This window comes from Lissotriton vulgaris, chromosome 3_1, assembly GCF_964263255.1.
Source record: "Lissotriton vulgaris chromosome 3_1, aLisVul1.2, whole genome shotgun sequence".
Lineage (NCBI taxonomy): Eukaryota > Metazoa > Chordata > Amphibia > Caudata > Salamandridae > Lissotriton > Lissotriton vulgaris.
The window spans coordinates 236,603,101-236,630,636 of record NC_141689.1 but is presented as its reverse complement, the minus strand read 5'-3'; the positions used below and the strand labels follow the sequence as shown (position 1 = coordinate 236,630,636).

The following is a 27,536-nucleotide window of genomic DNA, read 5'->3' as shown; positions in this document are numbered from 1 at the left end:
AGGACAGGACAGAGTAGTCAAGTCTCCTCACTCTTCCCATATGCAAAACAGCAGCTCCAAAGAACCTCCAAAATTAGCACTAGGGCTTGTGTAGAATCAGCGGAGTATGTCTACAACATACAAATAAGAAAAACAGATTTGATGGTTGTAGAAATATGGTGAGGAATGCTCATGTTACCACACATTTGAAAAAGAAGCATTAACTAGTAGTTAAAAAGATGGATGCCTTTAAATTATCCAGAATTTCCAGAAAGTTAAGAAAACTCCTTGAAAAACAATAAATGAGTCATACCCTTTTGCACAGTGTCGTTGACAGTACATTCGGTGAGAATTTTCCCAAGAGCATCAATTCAGGGCTATGCTTCACTGAAAGGAAGCGGCCGCCATTTTAAACGGCAGCCACTGCTGAGGAGAAAGTTCAGGACCGAAAAAGGAGCAGTACTGTGACAGAAGGAGAGTCACAAGTATGGAGGCAGAAACACACAACTTCCCATGACACCGGACCAGTGTACAGGCTTGCCTGGAGTTCCAGAAGTTAACAGTAGCGTCCGCCGACCCGTGTCAATTCAACGAGAGTTACGTGGACCCGCCATCTTCCTTGTGCGACAAGCCACGCCCCCTGGAGCTCACTCTTAGGATTAAGCAAAAGCAACTTCTCTGGTAAATCTTGCATTCTCTGACTCATTGTCAGTGAAATTGCAGTCCCCCCTCGGGCTCCACCATCAAGTGAGGCCTTCCCCCGAGCACCTGCACTCTCGAGTGCTGGTGTTTGAGGCCCTCTTCCACCCAGTTTTACATGCGCCTCATCCCTGGTGGTCCAGTGGACCTCTGTCTCCTTTCACCCGCTCCGCTCTTTCTCTCCGTTTTCACTTGTTTTTCACTGATTTCAATCTCCCCCTTTTACCCTCGTTCTGTGTCTTTTCTTCGTTTTCTGTCATTTTTTACTGATTTCAATCTCCCCCTTTCACTCCCCCTCTGTGTCTCTCCTCCATTTAACTAGTTTTTTACTGATTTCAATCTCCCCCTTTCACTCCCCCTCTGTGTCTTACCTCTGTTTTCACTCGTTTATTACTGTTTCCAATCTCCCCATTCACTTCACTCCCCCTCTGTGTTTTTCCTCCATTTTCACTCATTATTCACTGATTTATCTTCCTCTTTCACTCTCCTTCTGTGTCTTTCCCCCACTTTTCTTGCACCTTTCACTGCCTCATTTCCACTCTTTCCTCTCCTTTTGCCTTTTCTGCCCATTTCTCCCTGCTGCTGCTGCCCCCGCGCAGCACGGCCAACGCGACCGGCCCAATCCACCTCCCCTTCCCGCTCCTACCTCCCAGCTGTCCAGCCCTTCCCGACCCCTACTTAATGGTGGCCGCTGCACGGACAGGCGAGCAAGACCACTGACTCATTGTCAGTGAAATTGTTCTCCCCCCTCGCAGCTCCACCATCAAGCGAGGCCTCCCCCGAGCCCCTGCACTCTTGAGTGTTGCTGTTCGAGGAGCTCCTCCACCTGCAGGTTTTACCTGCGCCTCATCCCTGGTTGTCCAGTGGACCTCTGTCTCCTTTCTCTCTCTTCGCTCTTTCTCTCCTTTTTCACTTGTTTTTCACTGATTTCAATCTCCCCCTTTTACTCTCCTTCTGTGTCTTTCCTCCGTTTTCTGTCGTTTTTTTACTGATTTCAATCTCCCTCTTTCGCTCCCCCTGTGTCTCTCTTCCGTTTTCACTAATTTTTTACTGATTTCAATCTCCCCCTTTCACTCCCCCTCTGTCTTTCCTCCATTTTCACTTCTTAGGTCTCGCCTACGCAGCATAGGAGTGCATAGGAGGACCTTCAGCCGTCGCTCTGCCCTTTTTGGAAGCACACACTCGTGCTTGTGGCGGCATCCACAAGCACGAGTGCAGTGCTTCCAAAAAGAGCAGACTATGCGCGCATGCACGCACCACTCCCGGGCTAGCCTGCATGTTGGAATAACAGCCGCTTTGCCGCTTGCAGATTCCTACTTTGACGCCTTTCATTCAATTTCTCTTTCCTCCGTAGCTCTGCTTTCCCAGGTCTCTCGTCTATCCCGCCGTCCACAAGGCCGCATTCCCTCTTCAGTTTCACGCTCCATCTTGTTCCATCTATCACACACCAGCACAATTAGAACCACAGTAAAATCAAAAGATGGGGAAGGTTCAATGGAAGATACATTTTACATCCCTCACCACGCCTTGTTGCTCTCTCTTGCCCCCATTCCCCCCACACCACCACACACACACACTCACACACTTGCAGCCCACATAAACAGCATGCCACAAGCATTCACATGGCGGGGGCCTTAAATCACACATTCAACCTCCTCCTCTAATGTGTTCACAGATTTATTTCTACATATTTGCGCAATCAGTTTCAACCACTTCCAGCTTTCTAATGCGCCGCCTCAGAGATCTGGGCAGCCTGAAGGTGGTTTGTTGCCAAGCCTGCCAAGGTCGTTGGTGTTTTTCATCTCCCACGCTCAGATTAAACAAGGGCTAGTCAATTCTTGTGTAGTAAAAACTCGCCACGTCTTGGCACATGGTCAGCAGTGGGTGAAACAATAATTAAACAGGTCCATCCGCATCTTCTGTGAGCGGTGTGGCAGTTTATCATTTGTGAACGCGGCCTGCTCTGTAGTTTGTGACTGAAAATATGACTGGGTTGATAAATGCCTTAATATGTAATTGTTTAGCAACTGAACAATTACAAATTGATTGGATGCAGGGACACTTGTAATGGAGTTAGCTACTCTTGGGTTAACCAAGCTCAATGAGGGCCCTACACATACAGCGGGGCATACCCTGGATATTGTTTTCTCCAACTCCCCTAATGTCTCTTGTAACTCTCCACAGTTTCTACCCTGGTCTGACCATGCGTTAATCGAATTTTGCATCCAGGCACCTAGGAAGAGTGCTCATACCATCAATGACATTCCTGGCCGTTTCAGACAATGGAAGAGAGTTACCTCAGAGGGCTTCAAAGCCACTTTTGTAGAGCTTAGGATATCGGAATCAGACAACACTGAAGAGGCGCTCGCCAAGTACAACTTGGCAGTTTCTAGTGTTGTGGACCAGTTAGCCTCCCTGAAACCCTTCCCTAGCACACCCAGGCTCCCCCAGAATGCCTGGTATTCTCCCTCACTTCGTATGCAGAAGCGATTCTGTAGGAAATATGAAAAACAGTGGCGTCTCAATCATGAGGAGGAGAATAAAATTCGATTTCAGGCGGCCTTAGCTGATTACCTTGGGAAAATAAGGGCAGCACGTAAAGATCATATAGCCCTACAATTAGCCCAGGCCAAAAATTACACCAAGGTGCTATACCGCATCTTAAAGTCCTTTACAGACCCTAAGGTGTGCGGGGACCTGATGGTCCCATCGCAAAAACTGTGCGATGATATTGGCACTTTTTTTACACAAAAAATTGAGACCATCTTTGACAAAATTGTTCAATCGGGGGAGCATTCCGCCACCACCATGATTCCAGTAAAAACTGGGCAGGTAGTTACTGATTTTGCTGGGAAGTTTTCCCCCGGTGACTCAAGTGGAGACTGAGTCCTTGATCCACTTCGTAAAATCTGGATCACCTCAGGATCACATGTGGGCAAAAATGATCGCTTCTCTTGCCAGCCACCTGTCCCCCTCCATTACATATCTCCTCAATCTCTCCCTGCGAGAAGGTTTGGTTCCTTTGGAATGGAAGGCAGCACAGGTTATGCCTATCCGTAAGAACACCAAGGCCCAGCTAACTGAGTTTTCCAATCTCCGTCCTATTTCTCTCCTCCCTTTCCTGGGCAAGCTTTTGGAGAAACATATAAATCATCTTTCCAACCATGTCGAACAGACGGGCAGCGTTGATCCATCTCAATCAGGCTTTCGCCCTAAACACAGCACAGAATCGGCCCTACTAGAGGTAACCAACAACATCGGGATGACCCTAGATAGAGGCCACTCCACGATTCTGGTGCTGTTGGATCTGTCAGCCACATTCAACACAGTTTCCCACAGGATCTTGCTCAGGAGATTGGAGGAGGTCGGACTTAGAGATTTAGCCCTCAAGTGGTTGACACGTTTTCTTTCCTCTCGCTCCCAGGCGGTTAACCTCGATTCATATCGCTGCAACAGAATTGTCCAAGGGAGTCCCACCGGCCTCCTGTATGAGTCCGACTCTGTTCAACATCTATGTGGCTCCCTTGGCCAATCTGCTGAGGAACAGTGGGTTCATCACTGTTTCCTATGCGGACGATACCCAACTGCTTTTTCCATTTACAAAGTTTACTCCATCGGTGCAGGCCACCTTCTCCCTGGGAATGAGAAACATATCTCAGTGGATGAGGAGTAACTTTCTTCAGTGCAATGTGGGGAAGACGTAAATAATGCTTTTCGGGGAAGCTCACTATTGTGGACCCCTGATTGGTGGCCCTCAGATCAAGGCACCCCCATCTCAAAAACCTGCATGAAAAACGTAGGTGTTCGCCTTGAACAGACCCTCACTATGAAAGAGCATGCTACTCAGACAGCCGGCTCGTGTTTCCATGTGTTGCGTCTATTGCGTCGTATCCTTCCTCTGCTTCCTGATTCATCTAGGAAGACGCTAACTCAGGCACCTATACTACGCCGCCTGGATTATTGCAATAGTCTTCTGCTGTCTACTAACGAGGCCGCCCTTGACAGACTACAGGTTGTCCAGAATACGGTGGCTCGTCTGATTCTGAATGCACCATCAAGGATGGCCTCTCAGCCCTGCTCTGTCAGCTCCACTGGCTCCCGATACGGAAGCATGTACAGTTCAAGGTTTACTGTACCATCCACAAGGCCTTGTCCAACTCAGGCCCTAGTTACTTGGCAGATAAATGTATCCCCTACATTTCACGGCGGCTTCTCCGCTCCGAATCGAAACACCACCTCACAGTGCCTAGAATCAAACGAGCCAGACAAGGTGGGAAGGCCCTATCCTATCTGGGCCCCTGCCACTGGATGAAGCTTCCTGTACAGCTTATCAATGCACGGAACATCTCCACTTCAGGAAACAGCTTAAGACCTTTCTGTTTACCTCCGATCCCTAGCTGTTAGGTTTTCCCTCCTGCGTCCCGTCTAGAGCGCAGAGATACCCCTTCGGGGGTCGATTCTGGCGCTTTATAAATAAATAAATAAATAAATTATCATTCGTTTTTCTACATAGCGCCTCGATCTCCAATTGTCCTGCATGTAAGCACAGTAAATAACAGGATAGCCAATAGGTCTCGCCTTTAGGACCTTATACGTGTTTAGTTATCCAGCACAATATCCTTGGTGCAACAACTGTTGCATGGTTAAACACTTATAAGGTCCCAAAGGCGAGACCTATTGGCTATGCCAATGCTTGTTTTTTACTGATTTCAATCTCCCCCTTTCACTCCCCCTCTGTGTCTTTCCTCCGTTTTCACTAGTTTTTCACTGATTTAATCTTCCCTTCTCACTCTCCTTCTGTGTCTTTCCCTCACTTTTCTTGCACCTTTCACTGCCTCATTTCCACCCTTTCCTCTCTTTTTGCCTTTTCTGCATATTTTTCCCTGCCACTGCTGCCCCCGCGGCCCCTTTCCCCCACCATGACCAACGAGGCCGGCCCAACCAGCTACCCTCCCCGCTCCTGCCTCCCAGCTGTCCAGCCCCTCCCGACCCCTACTTAATGGCGGCCCGCTGTGCGTCTGCGCAGCGCACGTGGGCAGCGGGCGTGCTGCTGGCTCGCCTAAGGCAAACCTGTCTGTGCCCGTCCGTGACCCAACCGCGACCAGCACCAGGAACCCTGGACCTCCTCAACGCCAATGCTACGACCCAGCGGCATTCCACGCTCTCCTCAACCCAGGACGCAACAACAACTGCAAGCTGGCAGCACCAGCCGACACCCACCGACCCTTCAGCTGTCACCGCTGCCGGCACACCTGCAGCATCGCCAAGACCACTGACCCAGAGCAACCCGCCAGCAAGACCACAACCCAACCGAAGATCCTGCAATGCATCTTCCTCTACGTCAGATCCCTCCACAAACACACCACCGGAATCAGGGACCTCCTCGATAGCACCACCCCGGACGTAGCGTTCTTCACCGAAACATGGACCAACACCACCTCTGGACCAGATATCGCCATCACCATTCCCTAAGGATGCAAGATCTCCAGGAATGACCGCCCCACCCTCCCGGAAGGAGGAATCGCCATATTCCACAAATCCAACCTCTGCCTGAGCACACTCTCTGAGCCCACAGACCTGAAGGAACACCTACACTTCAAGATACTGGCCAGCCATACCACCACCCTCCAAGGAACCCTCATCTACCGACCCCCTGGACAACGCAGACTTTTCACTAACTCCATCACGGACATCATCACTCCGCATGCCATCGCGTCCACCAACTACACCCTACTGGGAGACCTCAACTTCCACCTCGACAACCAACTGGACCCCAGCACCACATCCCTCCTGGACAACCTCCACAACATTGGACTCTGCCAGATTATGACCAAACCCACGCACTCAGCAGGACACACCCTCGACCCCCTCTTCACAACACGTAACTCCATCACTTTCAGCCACACTACCGAACTCCCATGGACTGACCATCGATGCATCCACTTAACCCTCAGAACACCCACAGACACTTGCACCTGCTCCCACAAAGAAACTGGACCAGAATCACAGACGAAAAGCTAACCTCATCACTCAGCAGCTCCAACCCAACCATCGTGGAAAACAACTACCCCAACACCACAGCCCGAACCCTGCGCCAACACCATAGCCCTCCTCAAGAAAAACAACAACACCCACGCCAAGAAACCCAAATGATTTACCACCGAACTTCAAGCGTCCAGATACACTTGCCGCCGCCTCGAAAAGGCCTGGAGGAACACCAAATCCACAGAAGCCTACAACAACTTCAAAGCCGCCACCAACGCCCAACACCAACTCATCAGAAAACCGAGAAAAAAAGCGATTGAAGACAGAATCTCCACTCAAACACACAACAGCAAAGAACTCTTTAACATCAAGGAGTTCGCCCAACCCACCAGCGAGTCCACCGACATCCCTCCCTCACAAGATCTCTGCGACAAACTCAGCACCTTTTTCCACCACAAAATCAAGAGCATCTACGACAACTTCGACGAAGACAACCAACACACTGAACCCTCACCAACCACCCCGACACCGTGAAGCCAGCGATCGACAAGATGTACAAAAGCTTTTTGCATTTCTTAATGGGTCGAATCGCAATTTAGTCCCGTTAAGAAATGCAAAACAGCCTTTTCAAATGTACAAAGGCCAAAAAACTGTTGCAATTTGCTCTTTCTACCCGTTAGAAATGCGAATTGGGCGCTTAGGAAATACTATTACCATCGACTCAAGAGTCGATGGTAACCATGTGCAAAATTTAAAAATGCATTTAAAAATGAATTTTTTAATGTGACATGAAGCACACATATTCACCTTGGGCATATGTGCACTTACATGTGCAATACGATTTCGGGGTGCCTGCAGGGGGGATCTTAAGCCCAGAGGCAACATTGGGTTTGGATTTCCTAAAGGAAATTGCAATTTAGGAAATGGAAACTATTTCCGATTTGGCCTATTGGTGCGAATGCAATAGCAGTTCCTATTTGCGATTTTCTAATATTGATGTAGGAATAACTATTAGGAAATCACAAATTTTGTACGTACCATTTAGCAAAATAAGAATTTTAATCATCTGGCCCCCTGGGTGTTCTACAATGACTTCATCTTTGCAGGAAGTTAATACTGAAGGCAAGCTTATAAGGATTGTCAAAGTAGACTGAGACAAAACCTTGTATAACATACTTGATATCTTGATCCATCTACAGAGACGGTCTTACACATGTTATCCTATGTATTTCACTTCTCCTCTCTGCCACCAATGACTCATCACTTATGCAATTGAGGCAGATCTAATGCTTTTTATTAGCAACCACGCTCCCTGGTCTCTTGGGTATCGTAGCGCTACATTGCTCATTCCTCACTGCTGCCAAGAATTAATTGCACATTGCACGCATTGCTTTAAAAAACTATTTGTGCCAGTTTAATATCGTAGCGCTCTATCACTCGCATTGCTTTTTAAATCATTTGTGCCTGCTCAGTATCGTAGCGCTCTATCACTCGCATTGCTCGCATTGCTTTTTAAATCATTTGTGCCTGCTCAGTATCGTAACGCTCTATTGCTCGCATTGCTAGGTAAAAAATAATTAGTGCCTGAATGTGCCGGTGTCACTGCCCATAGCGATATTACACGTTGTGCCCCAATCTTGTCCTGTTTCGCTTTTGTTTTTGCTGCCATTTTGTTGTTGTGCATCCTAGTCCGTCTCTCCACCCCGCTCACTATCCACTTATGACGAAGGCTTTTTCGCGCAGCATTGACGCGCCCTATGCGCGCCGAAGGTGCGCCAAAGGTAAGCCCGTCTACGCCCGTCCGCGCCTGGACCGCGCCCAGCGCCAGACCCCCTGAACCCCGCAATATCAAGTCCACCCGCATAACGTATGACGCCACTACCCTCTTTGCACTCAACACAAGACGTCTCCCAAATTGCCACCAAGCCGCCCCAGGACACACCCATGAGCCTTTCACCTACCACTCCTGCAAGTTCGACTGCATCAGGTCCCTCACTAAACCCACAAACGCCAAACATAGTCCAGACGCTAACCACCTGAAATGCATCTTGCTCAACACCCGCTCGGTCTACAAACACGCCATTGAACTATGGAACCTATTAGACACCACACTGCCGGACGTAGCCTTTCTTAGAGAAACCTGGATGAACGCCTCATCAGCGCCCGACATCGCCATAGCTATACCAGACGGCTACAAAATCATCCGAAAAGGACCGCATCAACCAAACAGGAGGAGGCATCGCCATCGTCCACAAGAACTCCATCCGCATCACGACCAATTCCGACGACAACCTTGTATCCGCCGAACACCTTCACTTCCAGATTCACACCGACCCTACGACCACACTCAGAGGCACCCTCATCTATAGACCACCAGGACCTCGCACTCAATTTAGCGAAGACATCACAGACTTCATCAGCCCACACGCCCTTCCCTCCGAGGACTACATTCTACTAGGAGACCTCAACTTCCACCTGGAGAAGAACAACAACAGCAACACCACCACCCTTCTGGACAACCTCGCCAATCTCGGACTCAAACAACTAGTAAACACCCCCAACCACTACGCCGGACACACACTCGACCCAATCTTCTCCTCCAGCAAGTACATCTCCTTCAATCACACCACAGGACTACATTGGACGGACCACAGCTGCATCCACTTCAACTACCGAAAAACCACGACCCACAACCACCCACAACAAATGCCCCGTAGAAACTGGAACAAAATTATCACCGACCAGCTCCCCACATCGCTAAACCAAAACCCCTCCACCAAATCATTGGACCCAAATCAAGCAGCCACCCACCTATCACAATGGATCACCCACAGCACTGACAAATTAGCACCCTTGAAAAACCATCAAAACAAGCCAGGTAACAAAAAAGCCCCTTAGTTCAATGACGACCTTAAAATCTCCAAAAAAAACTGCTGCATCCTCGAGAAGGCCTGGCGAAAAAAACCCAACCACAGACAACATGACCACCCTCAAGGACGCCACCCGCAAACACCACCAGCTGATCAGATCCTCCAAAAATTCAGCATTTAAGGATCGACTCGACAACAACGCCCACAACAGCAAGGAACTCTTCAACATCGTCAAAGAGTTTACCAATCTCAGCGCCGACACCAACGACATCACTCCCTCTCAAAACCTCTGCGACTCCCTAGCCTCGTTCTTCCACAGCAAAATAGCCGACATACATAACAGCTTCGGCGACCAGTCCACCCCCCTTACCTCAGAAACAAAGCCACCCACCGCCTTCCTTGACTGCTGGAACCCAATCAGCACTGAAGAAACCATCCGCTTGATGAACTCTATCCACTCCGGATCGCCAACCGACCCATGCCCCCACCACATCTTCAATAAAGCCAACCCCATCATCGCACCCCATCTCCGAGATATCAACTGCTCCCTCAACACCGCTACCTTCCCGGAAAGCTGGAAACATGCCGAACTCAGCGCCCACCTGAAGAAACCGACAGCAGACCCCATCGAACTCAAGAACTACAGCCCCATTTCGCTCCTCCCATTCCCTGCCAAAGTCATTGAGAAAACAGTCAACAGTCAGCTCGCCGCCTTCCTCGAGTCCAACAGCTCCCTCGACCTTTCACAGTCCGGCTTCCGAGCCAAACACAGCACCGAGACCGCCCTCATCTCAGCAACAGACGACATTCGAACACTACTCGACAACGGAGAAACAGCTGCCCTCATCCTACTAGACCTCTCTGCAGCGTTCAACACAGTCTGCCATACCACTCTTATACAACGCCTCAGCAACGTCGGGATACAAGGAAAAGCATTGGACTGGATCATTTCGTTCCTCGCCGGAAGAACCCAGAGAGTCCGCCTCCCCCCTTTCAGATCAAAGGCCACCAAAGTCATCTGTGGCGTACCAAAAGGATCATCGCTCAGCCCCACCCTCTTCAACGTCTACAGGAGCCCCCTCGCATCCATCGGGCACCAACACAACCTCAACATCGTTTCCTACGCTGACGACACACAGCTGATCCTTTCCCTCACCAAAGACCCAAACACCGCCAAAACAAACCTACACGAAGGGATGAAAGACGTTGCCGAATGGATGAAGAACAGCCGTCTAAAACTGAATTCAGACAAAACGGAAGTCCTTATCCTAGGATCATCCCCCTCCGCTTGGGACGACTCATGGTGGCCACCGGCCTTGGGCAGCGCACCCAAACCAGCGGACCAAGCACGCAACTTGGGCTTCATCCTGGATTCCTCCCTCTCAATGACCAGACAAGTCAACGCCATCTCATCATCATGCTTTAACATCCTACGTATGCTCAAAAAGATCTTCCACTGGATCCCCACCGAAACAAGAAAGACGGTCACCCAAGCACTTGTCACTAGCCGATTGGACTACGGAAACACCCTTTACGCCGGAACCACAGCCAAATTACAGAAAAAACTACAACGCATCCAGAACGCCTCCGCCAGACTCATCTTAGACATCCCCCGCCACAATCACATATCCGGTCACCTGAGAGACCTCCACTGGCTCCCCGTCAACAAGAGAATAACGTTCCGTCTCCTCACCCACGCACACAAAGCCCTCTACGACCTAGGACCCAAATACCTCAACACACGCCTGACCTTTTACACCCCCACACGCCAACTACGATAGTCCAATCAAGCCCTCGCCGCGATCCCACTCATCCAAAGATCCACCATGGGAGGAAGAACCTTCTCCTACTTAGCGGCCAAAACCCGGAATTCTCTCCCCACCCACCTCCTCCTCACACAGAACCACCTCTCCTTCAGAAAACAACTCAAAACTTGGTTATTTGATAAGTAACTAACAACCCCTCCCCCAAGCGCCTTGAGACCCTCTGGGTGAGTAGCGCGCTATATAAATCTTAACTTGACTTGACTTGACCTATTAACACTGGTTTCCCAGTATGCCAGATGATTCCCTTTTATATAAGTTACGAGGAACCTTGAAAATATACTTTAATAGTAAGAAATGTCACTATGAAATATTAGGAAAATGATCAGCAAAGTACACTGATATGTACTTTATGACGGTATTTTGTGGTGGTCATGATATTTTACTTGGACAAAATATGGGATATGATGAGACAAAATCTAATAGTAAGTATATACCATATATACGTCAATCACCAAATAGTGACTTCGCCCTGTAATTGACACTAACTACAAGCTGTCACACGTACCTTTATGCATGATTGAAAAAGAGAGAAAATAATATCTCTGCTAGCATAAAATTATAAATCATGCAAGTCAATATATTCCATTATTTAATCATCAGTGGATGTCAACCTTCATGAACACTAAAACTCATCATGACTGGATTCAATTGTTAAATTGTGAGTACTTCAAAATCTTTGCCCTCTGTAGAAGTGGTTGGTGTTTTGGTGTTCCACAACACTAAGTAGAGGTTTTCATTTTTTAGAGGCTTTTGGGACAGACACATTTAACATGTGTAACTTTGAAGATCAAAAACAAAAAAATACCCATTACTAAAATCCAATTACCCCAACCCAATAACAAGAAACCCTTTCCACATTTTGTTCATGTCTGTCACCATTGGACCTTTCATTTCAATGCCCCCATCTCTAGCACATAATTCTGATTTCTCTAGAAACATTGGTACGATACTATGGATCCAGCACTCTGTATGAAAGTTACAAAGATTCATGGCACTTTTAAAGAAATGTACAACTGGCCAATAAACTTTTAACAAAAGTCAAGGGGAAGGCAAGTATCTCAGTCTTCAGCAGCAATACAGATCGATATAGATGCACAATGTCTCCTAATAAAGTATTATTTATAAGGTTGATTGTTATATCCCGATTCAATTTGACATACTTTCCAATGTAATTCAAAGTACATTCTAGCCTCTGCCTTGGGAAATCACTTCCTGGGTGTCAGCCATGTATTGTACTTTAATGTTTGCAATGGAACCAAAATATTTTACGACAGATGCATTTCAGCCTATTTTTTTATGGCACTGTCTTTGTGTTTTCTTTATTGCTATGTTTGTGTGCATATTCAAATTTAGCAGTCATGTTGGACGAGTATGTTTTTTTAAAGTCGTCATATTACTATTAGGGTGCCACAGTTTCTGATTCTTTCTTAATAGGTTCAAGACTCCAACTTGTTCAGAATCAAGCTGCTAGGCTTATTCTTAAACAAGCAAAATGGCAGTCTATTAGACCTGGCTTGAAACAACTTCACAGGCTGCCTGTTGAACAGCGAATTGCGTTTAAAACTGGATGCATTATCTTTAAAACCTTACAGGACATAGGTCCGAAATTTATAAAAAAACCTTGTTTCAAGGTATAACCCTTCATTAAATCTTCGTTCTGCTTGCAAATCTTAATTGGTTGTTCCGTCTTTTAAGAAAAAACGCCTTGGCGGCTGCTGCTTTGACCATCTTTCAGCTACCTTTTGGAACTAGCTACCGTTTTCTTTAAAAAAGAGTCCAGATCTTCTCACCTTTAGACACTCTCTTAAAACATGGCTTTTTAATCAGGCTTACTGTTGAGTTTTGCAATGTGTTATGTTCCCTTCGATAGCGCCATGAAGCCCTTGGGCGTACGAGCGCTTAATAAATAAATTTTAACATAACATAACAATATATTTAAGCATTAATTTAATCTGTTAATCACTATCATTATTATCATGGCGTGTACCTCCTTCTTCTTGCATCTTGTATCTTCAGTCATCATAGTGCAACAGTTAATTTCTTATATGTCTTTGTTTCCTGAAAATACATTAGATCCTGATATTCACTCATGCATTTGGACACAAGCTGTCTAATGCACTTTATTTTTATCTTATTCTGTTATTCTTATTGCTTCCTCATTGTATCTTTTGTAAGCAGTTGTAGCTCTTATTTTTTTTTAGCTTTACGAGCAGATTTCTGAAATGATTACCCGTTTTATAAGCAAATCTTATTATTCTCTCTAAACAATCCTGTACGGGTCTTATCCGTCCACATGTCTATCACTTTTGCCATGGTAAAATAAGAGCTTGTGAATGTAAATATATATTTCCCTGTATGCAATAATTCAATGTGTACCTCTTACTATTTACAGCTTTAGATCTTGCTTGCTCTAGTATCACAGCGCAGTAAATCCTCAAAATTGTGAAATAATTTCTAATTTTCCTCCGCAATTTCTTTATAGAGATTATCATGTTAATGTGTAGCCTTTGACTGTAGAGTAAACACTTAATTACAGTTAATGGGTGTAATATTTATTTCTATGTGTCTGCTGTCAATAGATAGCAGTTAAGAAGTGTACACCTTCTAGTTTGATTTCAAAATCTAAATCTGAATCATTTTCCTATGGCTTTCCCAAGTTCAATGTAAATTGAACAAGTGAGTTCCCACAATTAAACTCCTGATGAATATGAAATATGTAAGTTCTTGTTCAGTTCTGTACCAGATTCCAAAACGATCACAACACATATCATATAAAAAAATTTTGCTAAGACAATGTTTAGGGAAAAAATTGTAAATGCAAGTATTGACATAAGATCGGGCTATGCATTATATATCGCTCAACACATTTTTTGTAAATAGTATTTTGCCTTATATTTACAGTAAACAGATGAGTTTTAAAATGGTTTGATAAGTTTTGTATTGTATGCAAAACATATTAATGTCCAGAAGTCTTAAGTAGTGGATTCTAAACAATAACTGAGAAAGAGATTTTGTTTTAATGGAAGTGTTCTGACCCATCTTATGAATTCTAATAATCTAGGGCTCCAGCTCACTGAATTGACAAGTGGGACAGACAAGAATATCTTGAATTCAATTGTGACTGGTCTGCAGTCATTTCATTTTTAGCTGCCATGACTTTTTTATAATGCTAGGTACTCAATATAGTTTGCTATATGGGGCTGGATATTGGGGACAGTGCATGGTAAAATGTTTGTCTATTGCAGAAAACACATTTTTCAAATATTTTCTGTCCCTCCCTTAAGCCGCCATGTTCAAGTAAGACATTAATTGCTCTGTATATGTCTCAGATGGAGCAGTATTTTGATTCACTGTGAGAGATCTCTTTTGCAGGGAGGGCAGTGATTCACTCCCATTTTTTAAACACCTAAAATATTTATAGTGTGATCAAGTTCTCCTAAATATCTGACACTTTCTCCGCCTGCTAATGGCAGGTATATTGTTAAGATGAGGTTTAGTGGGTACATAGAGTTCCAAATCTGGAGTCTCTCTTATTGATTACGCCCAAAGGCAATACCTATCTTGCATACAAAAAAGCCAGTGGCTGCAAATTATATCTAGAGATTGTGAATCTTCCTTCCATTTGATGACTGTATGTTAAACTCTGGTTGGGAGTACTACCTGTCAGTAAGGATCACCGTAACAGTGTGAGAATATTGTAATTACTCAAGTTGATCACTATTGTATGCTGTATTGTGTTTTAATTAGTTTACTTGTATAATGTATTAGTGCAATGTTTCAATGATTTTATATTTGTTTTACCCAAATCAAACAATAAACTTAAATTTCAATATAAGAAGTACTAACTATATTAGAAACAAGCCTTGACATTTTTCCAGCATTTGTAAAAAATTATGAACATATTTTGATAAATAGCTGAAGTAAGGCAAAGTGAAGGTGCTGGCTTTTCATGCACACTATGCAGTACCAAAGCATCCGTTTTTGTGCAGTCAATGCAGAGTTTGTTTTACTTTTGATAGTAATGCAGTGCAAAAAAAGTACACAAATAGCTTTGTATTCAAAGTCAGCTCCAAAACCAGGAACTGGCTGGGCATTCCAGTACTTTGTTCTAGCAATGAAGTGGCTCGTTTTGGTGAGTGCATGCTAACTGCTTTGGGATGTTGAGGCTGTAATCTAATATGTAAGACTTTTGGTTTTGGGATGCATCATACTTTTGGGGTGAATCATATGAAAGGCTACAACTTCGGAAATTCAGCTTTAAGAATCCTCAATTGAATTTGCATAAGTGAAAGGTTAAAGTATATAGAGTATCAAATGCCATAATTCTCACTTAACTCTTTTTACTACTTCCAGATATGTTTTCAACTGCAATGCAAAAATTCCACTCCGCCATAAGAGGGATGACTATAAGGTGTTTGAGTGTGCCAAGATCATTGAGAGTTTTGCCAGCAAAGCCCGAAGTTTGGTCCCAGTACGGTACGAGGTTATTGTGGTAACTGGTTTCGAAAAGGGGGCTGGGACGGACGCCAATGTCTCCATCACTATTTTCGGCTCCAACGGAGACTCTGGTAAGCACCGGCTCACAAAAAAGTTCAAAAACCTGTTTGAACGTGGGAAAACGGACAGGTTCTTTTTGGAGACGCTGGATCTTGGCGAGCTGAAAAAAGTGTTCCTCGAACATGACAACAGCGGCATGAATCCTGGCTGGCAGGTGGAACGTGTGGAAGTGACAAATACTGCTACTGCTGTGACCACTATATTCCCTTGCGGCAAGTGGCTGGACACAAACAAGGGAGACTGTCAAACATCCAGAGACTTATTCCCCAGATATTAAGCACTGGTCCTGCAGTGGACCAAATGAACTTCTGCAATGAGATTTACATTTTTTTATGAGATTTTAAAGGATCTTCCAAACATTTTTAAGCGATTTATTTTTTACATCAGTGCACATATCAGTTTAAACTGAGACATTATGCACTAGCTGCATCAAAGTTTTTTTTTAACTTAAAAGATTCTGAAAGGAAGAGGTACTGTTTTTTAAGACAATCAGAGTATTTTGCTATTATAAAAAGGTATTAAAATCTTGATTATTCTTCCATTTTGAGTATAGGGTCATTCCAAACATTGTCACTTGGCCAATATTTGACATTAATACTCATTACCTCAAGAACCATTTTAAATGACTGCTGCATTTGAAAAAAAACTTTCTACTCGGATCAGAATCAAATACAATAAATGTCTGTTTAATCTTACAATCTGCATGTAAATATTTGTGACCACATGAGTAAGTGGCATGGGTGTGTTAGTAACAGTGATTTCTGACATGATCTCAAAATATGTAAAGTGTTGGATTATTTTGCCTTCCATCCTTTGCTGCCAAATTTGATCATTCTTATTTGTTAGGGCAGCAATCAGCTGGAAATCAATCTTTGTTAAATTACAATTTTAAGAATCAAGGTTTTTATGTTTCGCTTTCATAGGACACCATTAGCAAGAACAAGAGGTCTGTAATGTCAGAGCCGTATAAAAACAGGCCTCAAACTGGTGCTAATCTGCCTCCTCCCCCGGGTATCAAGAGATCCAGTACAGGCAGTGAAATAGCAATTAACGATGTGTAGAAAGGTAATGGAATGCCATGCGCCACATCCCCTGTCAGTGTGTCTACACAGAACCCTAGTATTCCAAGCTACACTCTTGTTTTCTGTTTGATGTCACTTGGAATACCTGTGGAAAGCAACCTCGTTATTGACAAGTACTCAGTTTATATATTCCAGCTAATAAAATGGAATGCTGGTTTTAATACCCTTATCTTCATGTTATTTCGGTATCATAAACCTAGCTAAAACGCCTCGGAGCATTGAACAAAGTCAAAGGCAAACTTAAAATTAGCATGTAGGAATCTTGAGTTGTGGCTGGTTAATGCATTGTGATGTAGTATTATTTACCCCCATGGCTGCTGGCCCCCCTCCCCGTTGCCGAGCCGTTTTTGGCTATTTGGGGTAGTTTTCACTCAGGGCTTCTTAACTTTTTACCACATAAGGTATCCAGAAGAAAATTGCAACCTTTTTTCCAACATTCTGGGGATTCAAAAGGTATCCAGGGTTTGTGGATTCCCCTGGAAGGGAGCAAGAAAATAGCCATAATATATAACTAAATTGTGAGTTTTGGGGAGGGGGGCAGGAGAAAAGGGCTCTGGGTAAAAGTGTTTGATGTATTTTCCTAAAAATGGCGTCAACAGTTTGCTGTTCTAAAGTCGCCATCTTCCCTGCTTTCAGGAATATGCAAAGCTGAATCAAAAAGATATTTTTTTACCACCGTTTTGGCATTTGTCAAAGAGGTAGCTAATTGTTCCTATTTTTTGTTTTCCTTTAATCTACTTCCATTTTGTGGTGGAAACCAGTGTGAAACTCATGGGTGACCCCAGAAAGCTATATATTACTGAAAAAGTAAACACAATTCCAAATTCAGCAAGGGGTCATTTGTGTAGATCAGTCACGGTTTTTCCAAAAGAAACTAATGGCTGAAATAAAGAAATATTGAAAATGAGTAGGAAAAAGCAGCCCTTTGTGGCAATGTTTTCATCTGTAACTTTTTGTCACGATGGCCGATTTGCAAAAGCAATGTTTTATTACGTTTGCTAGACCATTTCAGTTGTGTGGATATATAGGGTTTGTAGGAACTCCAAGAACCTGAGGTACCCAGAGTCAACAACTGAGCTGCACTGTACAATGGCTTTTCATTGTGTATTGAGTAAAACCTCTCACCAAGTTGTTTTAATCAGAATCCTCTGCAAATCTCAAACTTCACCTAAAAAAAAAAAACACATTTTACTTCCATTTGTGTGAAGGAGAGTTTTGGGAATCCGTGAGGAGCCACAAACGTCTAGTCCATGGTGGTGTGCCTTGCATGGATCCCATGAGTTGTTTTTTTACCTACAATGCCAAAAACATCTCATACTTTGCCTGAAATTATGCATTTTCCTTACATTTGTGTGATGAAAACTCTGGAATCTACAAAATTCCTACCATCCAACATTGCCCCACTTGTAATGATAAAAGCAGTGCGCCACTTGTGTGGCTGGGTCCAGTGCCTGTGACAGGAACATATCAAACCAAGGTTAATGGGAGCCCTTGCATGGTGCCTCCCACTGATATCCGTTTGATCAGTTTCTGCCTCAGGCATTAGGCCCAGCAACACAAGTGGCATAGTGTTTTATCACCACAAGTGGGGTAATGCTGGGTAGTAGGAATTTTTTGGATTCCTGCAAATTCTGGAAGATTCAATTACAGAAATGTAAGGGAATGCGTGATTTTAGGCAAAGTTTGAGGTTTGCATGGCATTGTGAGGTAAATATATCTTATGGATTTCACGTAAGGCACACCAACCCGGAATCACCTGGTTGGCTGTGGCCGAGCACGGCTCCAAAGTCTGTTGCTACACCTAATGCTGATCCCTCCACATAGCTCTTTAGGGTCTTTTGTGTCAAGGTCCCTTGACCCACCCACACAAGTAAGATACCATTGTTATCGGGAGACTTGGGGGAATGCTGTGTGGGAGCAAAATTCCAGATGTTTTCCTCACAAAAAAATGTGTTTTTAGTCAAAGATTGAGGTTTGCTGGGCATTGTGGCAAAGAAAATAGTGTGAGGTGCATCTGAAGCACGATACCCTAGACTCTGCCAGATGTCTAGTTTTCAGAGCTGGCTGGGTCTGGTAGGTTTTTCCAGGTGACAGTCTACCCAAGCCCAAAAAGTGCACATTCACCATTGCAAGTGGGACAATATTGGGAGATAGCCACACTCTACTTGGCCATACTTAAAAACAGCACCCAAAAGAATCAAATGTCCTTTCACTTGCCACTGGACTGGGATGATTCAATCTGCAGGGGAGCAGAAACAATGTTGAGGGTTTAGGGGTTAGGGGTTAGGGTGGGGGCTCATGTTAGGATGGGCAAGGGCCAACCCATTATTTTATTTAAAGTATATATTCCTGCCATACAGTAGGCTTTCTGGGGCAGAAAGACTGTTGACCTATTTAGTTGGGGTGGGGGCATAGCCATGCCCATGGTGGGCACTCCTCACTTCAATATTTAAAAAAAAAACTTTCCCTGGCGTTTAGTGGGCTTTCTGCCCTCCATGAGGGGCACATCGGAGGTTATTACCCCTATCAGCTCCCAAAGGGAGCAGATAGGGGCTGACTGTTGCCCCATTTACATGGTGTGGGGACATGACCATGCCCATGCTGGGCAGCCCCGCCTTTATATTAAAAAAAAATAATCCTGGTGCCAAATGGGCTTTCTGTCCCCCCTTTCCCCGGGAGGTAGATTGGCGGTTAGACTCTTGACCGATTTGTTTTGGTTGGGGGCATAGCTATGCCCATGATGGGCAGCCCCCACCCCTATACTTTAAAATGAATACATTTCCTGGCAACTACTGGGCTTTCGCCCCCCCCCGGCGGGCAGATCAGTTGTCCCATTGATTTGGAGTGGGGTCATAGCCATCCCAATGCTGGGAAGCCTGCACCCCTATATTTTCATATAACTAAAAAATCCCTGGTGTCCAGTGGTGGTGGGTGGGGCAAAAAGACTAAAATGTACAAATTACCAAGGGGGGAGCTCATGCTCTTGCCCAAGGGGCAGCTCCCCCTATCCCTGATCTCTAGTGGGTGGATCCCTTCTTGGGGATCGCTCTCCTGTGGCCATCCCCAAGCATGGATCCTCTGGGCAGAGGTAACATTACAAAGGGGAGACTCTCGACTTTCCAGCGATACTCTTCCGTGAGAATCAGTGCTTGGCGGGCTAAGATATGCCCAGGAGCAATGATTCAGTGAGGTGAAATGAGCCCATTGGCTAGTTTTACTTTCACCATTACTGCAATGACGTTGGCGCACCCTAATCATCACTGCAGAAAAAAAAACAATCAGGCTGCTCGGGAAGCTCTTCCCAAGCAGCCTGATGGGGCATCAGAGGAAGCTTTAAGTACCTCCCCCCCGCCCGCACTGAGTCGGTAGTGCGGCTGTCGCCCATTGGCCGACGGCTGCACTTAATGGTTAAAAAGATGAGTCTTCAACTGATTTCTAATTTGGAGAAACATTGGGACGGTCTTTTCTGATAGGGGGATGTTGATCTAGATCCTCGGAGCATAGATGGGAAAGGCCTGTTGTCATTTTTTGTTCTTTTTTACACTTGTTAATCTGAAGTCTGAGGCTGTCCAGGGTGCGCATGCGCTGAGAACCACTAGAGATTGTGAGCTTGTCTCCAAGATACATCGAGGTGCTGGTTGTGATGATTTGTAAATTGTGCAACTTGTTTTAAAGATGGTGTAGGCTGGCAAGGGGAGTCAATGGAGTTCAATCAGGATGGGGATGAGGTGCTCGTATTTCTTCAGACCTTGGATGAGATGTGCTGTGTAGAATTGGTTTGACTTCCTTTGGAAAAGAGAGCTGGTTCAGGCCGTCCTTGTTTTTTGTTCAATGGGTTCCTTGAGGGAGAGGTTGGCGTTCAGGGTGAATCCAAGTGATTTGGCATTCAGTGAGAGCTGAAGTTCAATACCATCAAGGTTCATGTCATTGATCCAGATATGTACTGTATGTTGTTGTTTGTCCGTGGCAAATAATAGGAATTCTGTCTTGTTTAAGATGAGCTTCAGGTATGAGCTGCAAATCCAGGTCTGGGTAATGTGCTACTAGTGTTTGAGGTGGTGGATGTCTGAAGCACATTAAACTTTCAATTAGAGTTGTGTATCATCAGCATATTGGTGAATCTTGATGCTGTTATCTGTGCGTGGAGCACCAAGCAGCTCCATGTAAAGATTGAAAATGACAGCAGACAGTATGAAACCCTTTTTATTACCTCAAGCACCTTGAGGGGAACAAACTTGTGCGGGTTGGAAAGAAAGGAGGAGAACCAATTACGGACATTGCCAGTGAATCCCCTTCACAATTCAATGGTGTGTATGAGGGTGGCATGGTCCAGCAATATCAGGAGTAACATCTTTATCTGTGGTCAAAGGGCATTTGTCTATGATGTGTAAGGTGGCAGACTCTTTGCTGCACCATCATCTGAAGCTAGACTGGTAGTAGTGCAGAAAATAGAATTGATGTGAACTTGAAGTTGAACAGAGACTGCTTTTACAATGATCTTGCCGATAAATGGTTGGTGAATGATGGGACAGTAGTTTGCGGGATAATTAGGATCTAGTGTAGGTTTCTATTATGAGTGGTAATATCTGTCTGGTCTCAAGAGCTTCTGAAAGATGCTTTTAGTGAGGGAGGCATTGACAATGAAAAGTAAGGGAAAGAGAGCATGCCCAAAAAGAGCTTTGATGAAGGACGATGGGAAGGCGTCATCTTCATAAGAAATGGTTTTGAGGTAATTGAGTATGTCAGCCAGATCTGGGAGGAATAGGGTTTTGAAGGCTGACCACTGTGGGATTCTAGAAAATGGGATGGGTGTGAGAGATTAACCAGGATTGGTATCATGTATGTGCTGTCGGATGTACCGTATTCTTCCTCTGACATAGAGGTGTATTGTATTGCACTTTTCTGTGGAATGAGGAATAGGTCGGTCCGGCGGGGTTGGTGCAAGGCTCGATTGTCTTGAACAGGGTTCTGCTCCTGTTGTTAGCTTAATTGATGGTGATAGTATAGTACTTTGCTTTGGCTGGTGTGATGATGTGAGGAGCTGTCTGTGTGTTGCACAGAAGTCCTTCAGTATTTCAAGGTCGTCCGGGGGTCTGCTTTTTTTCCATGTTCTTTCTTGTCCGCAGATGGATCGTTTATTGTCTCTAGAATACTAGGTCTTTAGAATACTAGGATGCTGAAGGCTTTGGTTTGCACTTGGGGTGTGGATGTTCAGATAGCTTTTCAAGAAATTCTGAAGCTGTTTAGACAGGAGTTGGCATTGAAATGGAGTTAATGGGGTGTCCATGGAGAAGTCTTTCAAGAATCTGAAGACTTGGTCTTCTCTTTCAAGTTGACCTTGGTTTGTTGGCAGTGCACTGAGCAGGGAGATAGGAATGGCAAAGTGGTCTTTCCAGTCAAAGGGTGTGGGTGGGTTGCATTAAACTGTTGGTGATGTTGAGAAGACAAGATTGAGGATGTGGCATTTGCAGTGTGTTTGTTGTGTGATATGCGGTACCCCATTGAGGGTATTGATGAGGTTTAAGTCGTTACACAGTCAAAATATCGAGTTGTAAATTTCGACCTACCAAAATATCGTGTTTGAAATTTCGAAGGTACAGAATATCGATGTCAAGAATATCGTTGGACAGAATATCGACCCAAAGGTAAGTAATATCGAATTCATTTATATCGATGTAAGTAATATCGAAGTTAGTAATATCGATAGCATATATATCGATGTAACTAATTTCGATGTCACTAATATCGATATTTGTATTATTTTTATGTTTTTATTTATATTATATGTGTATTATTTTTATATATTAATACATTTATTTTTAAGTAAATTATATGTTTTAGTACCAGAGCGGGTTGTGGGTTTATAGGGGAATAGGATGGGAAGTAATTTAATTGTAAAAAATTAATGATTTTTGTATGTATAATTAATTTTTATTTAATTATTAATTGGCAATTAATTATTTTAATTGATACATTAATTATTTAATTGGTAATTAATGTTCATTTTTATTAAATGTTATGTTTTAGTACCGGAGCGGGTTGTGGGTTTATAGGGGAATAGGGTGGGAAGTAATTTAATTGTAAATAATTTTTTTTATGTATAATTTGTTGTAATTACTTATTAATTGGCAATTAATTATTTTAATTGATAGATAATTATTTAATTGGTAATAAATGTTAATTTTAATTAAATGTTATGTTTTAGTACCAGAGCGTGTTATAGGGGTATTGGGTGGGAATTAATTAAATTGTAAATATTTAATTATTTATACATTTTTTCTTATTTATAATTAATGTATTAATTAATTATTATTTGGCAAGTAATTATTTTAATACATAATTAATGTATTTAATTGGCAATTAATATTAGTAATTTGTAATTATTTTTTATTAACTAGATAAATTCATTAATTAATTGGTAAATATGTTTTTAAAATTTTTAATATTTTGTATATTGTGTCTTAATTTTTAATTGTGATTTAAATTAAAAATATATTTTTATTTTATGATAAATAGTTTATTTTTTTATATTTATTATTTGGTGAGTAATATTTAATCATTATTATTTAATGGTGTTTGTTGTTAATTTATTGTCAATTAATTATTCAAATGTAATTGGTTTTATTAATTAATTATTGTTTTTTATTGATGTTGATGTCTTAAAAAAAATAATTATACATTATTTCAAATATAAACATTATTTATAAGTATGTTAAAATAACATTCTACGCTATTAAACGCTTTCCCTACTGTTGCACCCTTTGGATTTGGAATAGTAATTTTCCCCCCTACGCTATCCAAAGCTTTCCCTACTGTTGCACTCACTAGAGTGGGAATAGTAATTTTTCCCTCTACGCTATCCAACGCTTTCCCTACTGTTGCACCCTCTGGAGTTGGAATAGTAATTTTTACCCGTACGCTATCCAATGCTTTCCCTACTGTTGCACTCACTGGAGTGGGAATAGTAATTTTTCCCTCTACGCTATCCAACGTTTTCCCTACTGTTGCACCCTCTGGAGTTGAAATAGTAATTTTTCCACCAACGCTATCCAACGCTTTCCCTACTGTTGCACCCTTTGGAGTTTGAATAGTAATTTTTCCTCCTACTCTATCCAATGCTTTCCTTACTGTTGCACCCTCTGGAGTTGGAATAGTAATTTTTACCCGTACGCTATCCAACGCTTTCCCTACTGTTGCACTCACTGGAGTGGGAATAGTAATTTTTACCCACCCGCTATCCAACGCTTTCCCTACTGTTGCATTCTCTGGAGTGGGAATAGTAACTTTTCCTCCTACGCTATCCAACTCTTTCCCTACTGTTGCACTCTTTGGAGTTGGAATAGTAATTTTACCCCTACCCTATCCAACGATTTCCCTACTGTTGCACCCTCTGGAGTTGGAATAGTAATTTTTACCCATACGCTATCCAACGCTTTCCCTTCTGTTGCACTCACTGGAGTGGGAATAGTAATTTCTACCCACCTGCTATCCAACGCTTTCCCTACTGTTGCACTCTCTGGAGTGGGAATAGTAATTTTTACTCTTACGCTATCCAACGCTTTCCATAATGTTGCACTCATTGGAGTGGGAATAGTAATTTTTACATTCCCGCGATCCAACGCTCTCCCTACTGTTGCACTCACTGGAGTGGGAATAGTAATTTTTTTCTCTACGCTATCCAACGCTTTCCCTACCGTTGCACTCTCTGGAGTGGGAATAGTAATTTTTCCCTCTACGCTATCCAACGCTTTCCCTACTGTTGCATCCTTTGGAGTTGGAAAAGTAATTTTTACCCTTACGCTATCCAATATTATTTATATTTATTTATGGATTTAATATGTTAAATAATGTTGTATTTAATTATTTTTTTAAATATTGAAAGTATATTTAATTGTTTTTATTTATTAAATATAAGTATGTATTATTATTTATGTTATTATTTTATGAGTGTTGATGTACTTGTAATTTATAGTATTTGTTAATGTTTTAATTAATTAAAAAAATAATAAATATTATTATTAATTAAGTATATATTGTATGTTTAATTTTTTTTTTTTCAAAACCGTGTTTATTAAGAGTTCAATCAAGATTCAGGACAGCCCTCCACAGTCAGGAGGAGACTGTCAACAACACAGACAGAGAAAGGCATGGTAGTGAACTCAGAGTTTTATGGAAACAAAGGGGCACGCCCCTAAACCCCCCAGCCCACCCATTCCCAACAGCATCCCCCAACACCCCTTCCAACTACCCACCCCTTATCCCACCCTAACCCAGTGCACGTGATCGCTAGTCAGCAACAGGAGACGGAAGCAATGTCAGAGTTGGCTAATAGCCTAGGGCCCGGGGTCCACATCAAGGGCCAGCACATCATCAATGTCAGCTGGGGGATCGAGGTCCAGACCCCTGTAGTCTGCCCACCGCTTCCAGATCTTATAGTGTTTCCGGGGGCACCCCCTGGCCTCAAACACGGGTAATTCTAAACCCATCAGATAGTCTAAACCTGCCCTCCACGCACTCAGGGGGGGGGCACGTTCGCACTTCCATGCTTGGGCCAGGTCACGCTTAGCCACCACTAGTCCCAACAGCAGTAGGTGGCGCTTGTAAATGTTACCCCCAACATTTTCCAGAATATGAAGGAGACCCAGCCTAGGGGTACGGGGAACATCCCACCCCAGCACTTCCGACAGGCAGTCCCACACACCCGCCCAGAATCGGGTCAGCCTCTCACAGGACCACACGGTATGGAAAAGCGTCCCCCTCTCAGCACCACACCTCAGACATTCAGGGGCAGCTATGAGGCCCGCACGCCACAGCCGCTCCCTAGTATAATAGGCCCTATGGAGGTATTTAAATTGAATGAACCGAAGACGGACGGCTATAGCTGCACTCCGAGGGGATTCGAGGGCCTCCCGCCAATCATCATCATCCAAGGGGCCCACATCATTCTCCCAGGCAGCCTTCAAAGTCGAGAGGGAGGGGGAGCAGTTGACGACCAGGGAGCGGTATATCTGGGAGACTTTCTTGTCGCCCAGGTCGCCCATAAACAATTTAGCCTCAAGAGGACTAAAGTCGGGGAGCTGTTCCAACCCCACTAGGCTGGGGCCAAGGGCATGTCGGAACTGAAGATAGCGAAAGAATTGGGACCTGGACAAATTATACTCGGAGCTAAGGTCCTGGAAGGACTTAAGCGTGGTTCCGTTGAGAACATTACCGAGGGACGAGATCCCGATCACGTCCCAGCCGCCGAACCCGGACAAGGAGGCCAGCTCTGGTAGTAGACCGTTATGCCACAGCGGCGTCTCGGCCGTCAGCCTGCCCCACCACCCCATGCGGCGCAGAGCCTGCCGCCAGATCGCGAAGACCACCCGGGTGACCCTTGGCAAGGCCCTCCTCCGCCTGGCCGAGTACAGCAGGGTGTGGAGAGTGGCACCGCCCATCAAGGAGTGTTCCAGTGCATAGGCCGGATCGCTACGATCCCCGTACCACCACTCGTTGAGCACTAGAAGGTGGGAGGCCTGGTAATACGATAGCAGGTCCGCGGACGCCAAGCCGCCACAGTAGGTAGAGAGGAAGCAGGTACGCAGTGCCACCCTAGAGGCACCCCCGGCCCACAGAAATCTGCCCAGCACCGAGTTGACACCACGGAACCACTGCGGGTCTATTTTATACGGGTGATTCTGTAGTTGGTAGAGGAGCCGAGGCAGGGCCACCATTTTGAAAATAGCCGACCGGCCATAGATATTGAGGGGCATACGCGTCCAGGTCTTAACGTCAACCTGGACCCTGTCCCACACCGGCTGGATGTTACGATCCCATGCCACAGCAGGCGAGGCCGAGAGGTAAACGCCCAGGTACTTCATGCCGTCGACCGCCACCTGAAGAGACGCAGCCCACTGGCAACTCACCGAGGCACCCCCCAGAATCCACAGGGTTGACTTGCGAGGGTTAAGAAAGAGCCCCGACGTCTGGCCGAACTCCCGCATTATGTCGAGTACACGAGGCCCTGTACGGTGTAAGTCGGTCATGAAGAAGAGCACGTCGTCCGCATATAGGGCAATGCGGTCCGAGTGGCCAGACCCCCACACAAAGCCCCGATAGAGCGCGTCCTGGCGCACTCGGGCGGCCATAGGTTCCATGGCCAGCGCGAAGAGGTACGGGGAGAGGGGGCACCCCTGACGAGTGCCCCTGGCCACGGGGAATCGCGCGGAAATCGCCCCAGAGACGCGCACAGAAGCGGTGATATCGGTATAGAGTAGCTTTACATAGGAGACGAAAACCGGACCCAGGTTCAGTAGTGGCAGGAGGGTAAGGAGGTAGGTCCAGCTGACCGAGTCAAAGGCACTATCTATGTCAGCCAACAACAGCGCCGCCTGGTCCCCAGTCGTCCCGATCGCGTCAATCGCCGCCTGCGCCCGCCGAATGTTGTGTCGCGTCGCCCGGTGCGGCATGAATCCCGCCTGATCCGGGTGGACAAGGGCCGATATGTGAGGAAGCAGGCGATTCGCAAGCGCCTTGGCCAGGAGTTTGGCTTCAAAATT

At 44.7% G+C, this 27,536-nt stretch overlaps 1 protein-coding gene across 1 annotated transcript in view; it reads left to right on the top strand.

Annotated features, from left to right (window-relative positions):
* Positions 1 to 16,606, top strand: part of LOXHD1 (lipoxygenase homology PLAT domains 1) — a 1,115,079-nt gene extending 1,098,473 nt beyond the window's left edge. Inside the window, exon 47 of the mRNA XM_086960347.1 lies at positions 15,713 to 16,606. Coding sequence (XP_086816473.1) covers positions 15,713 to 16,193 — 481 coding nt within the window. The 3' untranslated portion in view covers positions 16,194 to 16,606. The remainder of the gene's footprint in view (positions 1 to 15,712) is intronic.
* Positions 16,607 to 27,536: the final 10,930 nt, after the last annotated feature.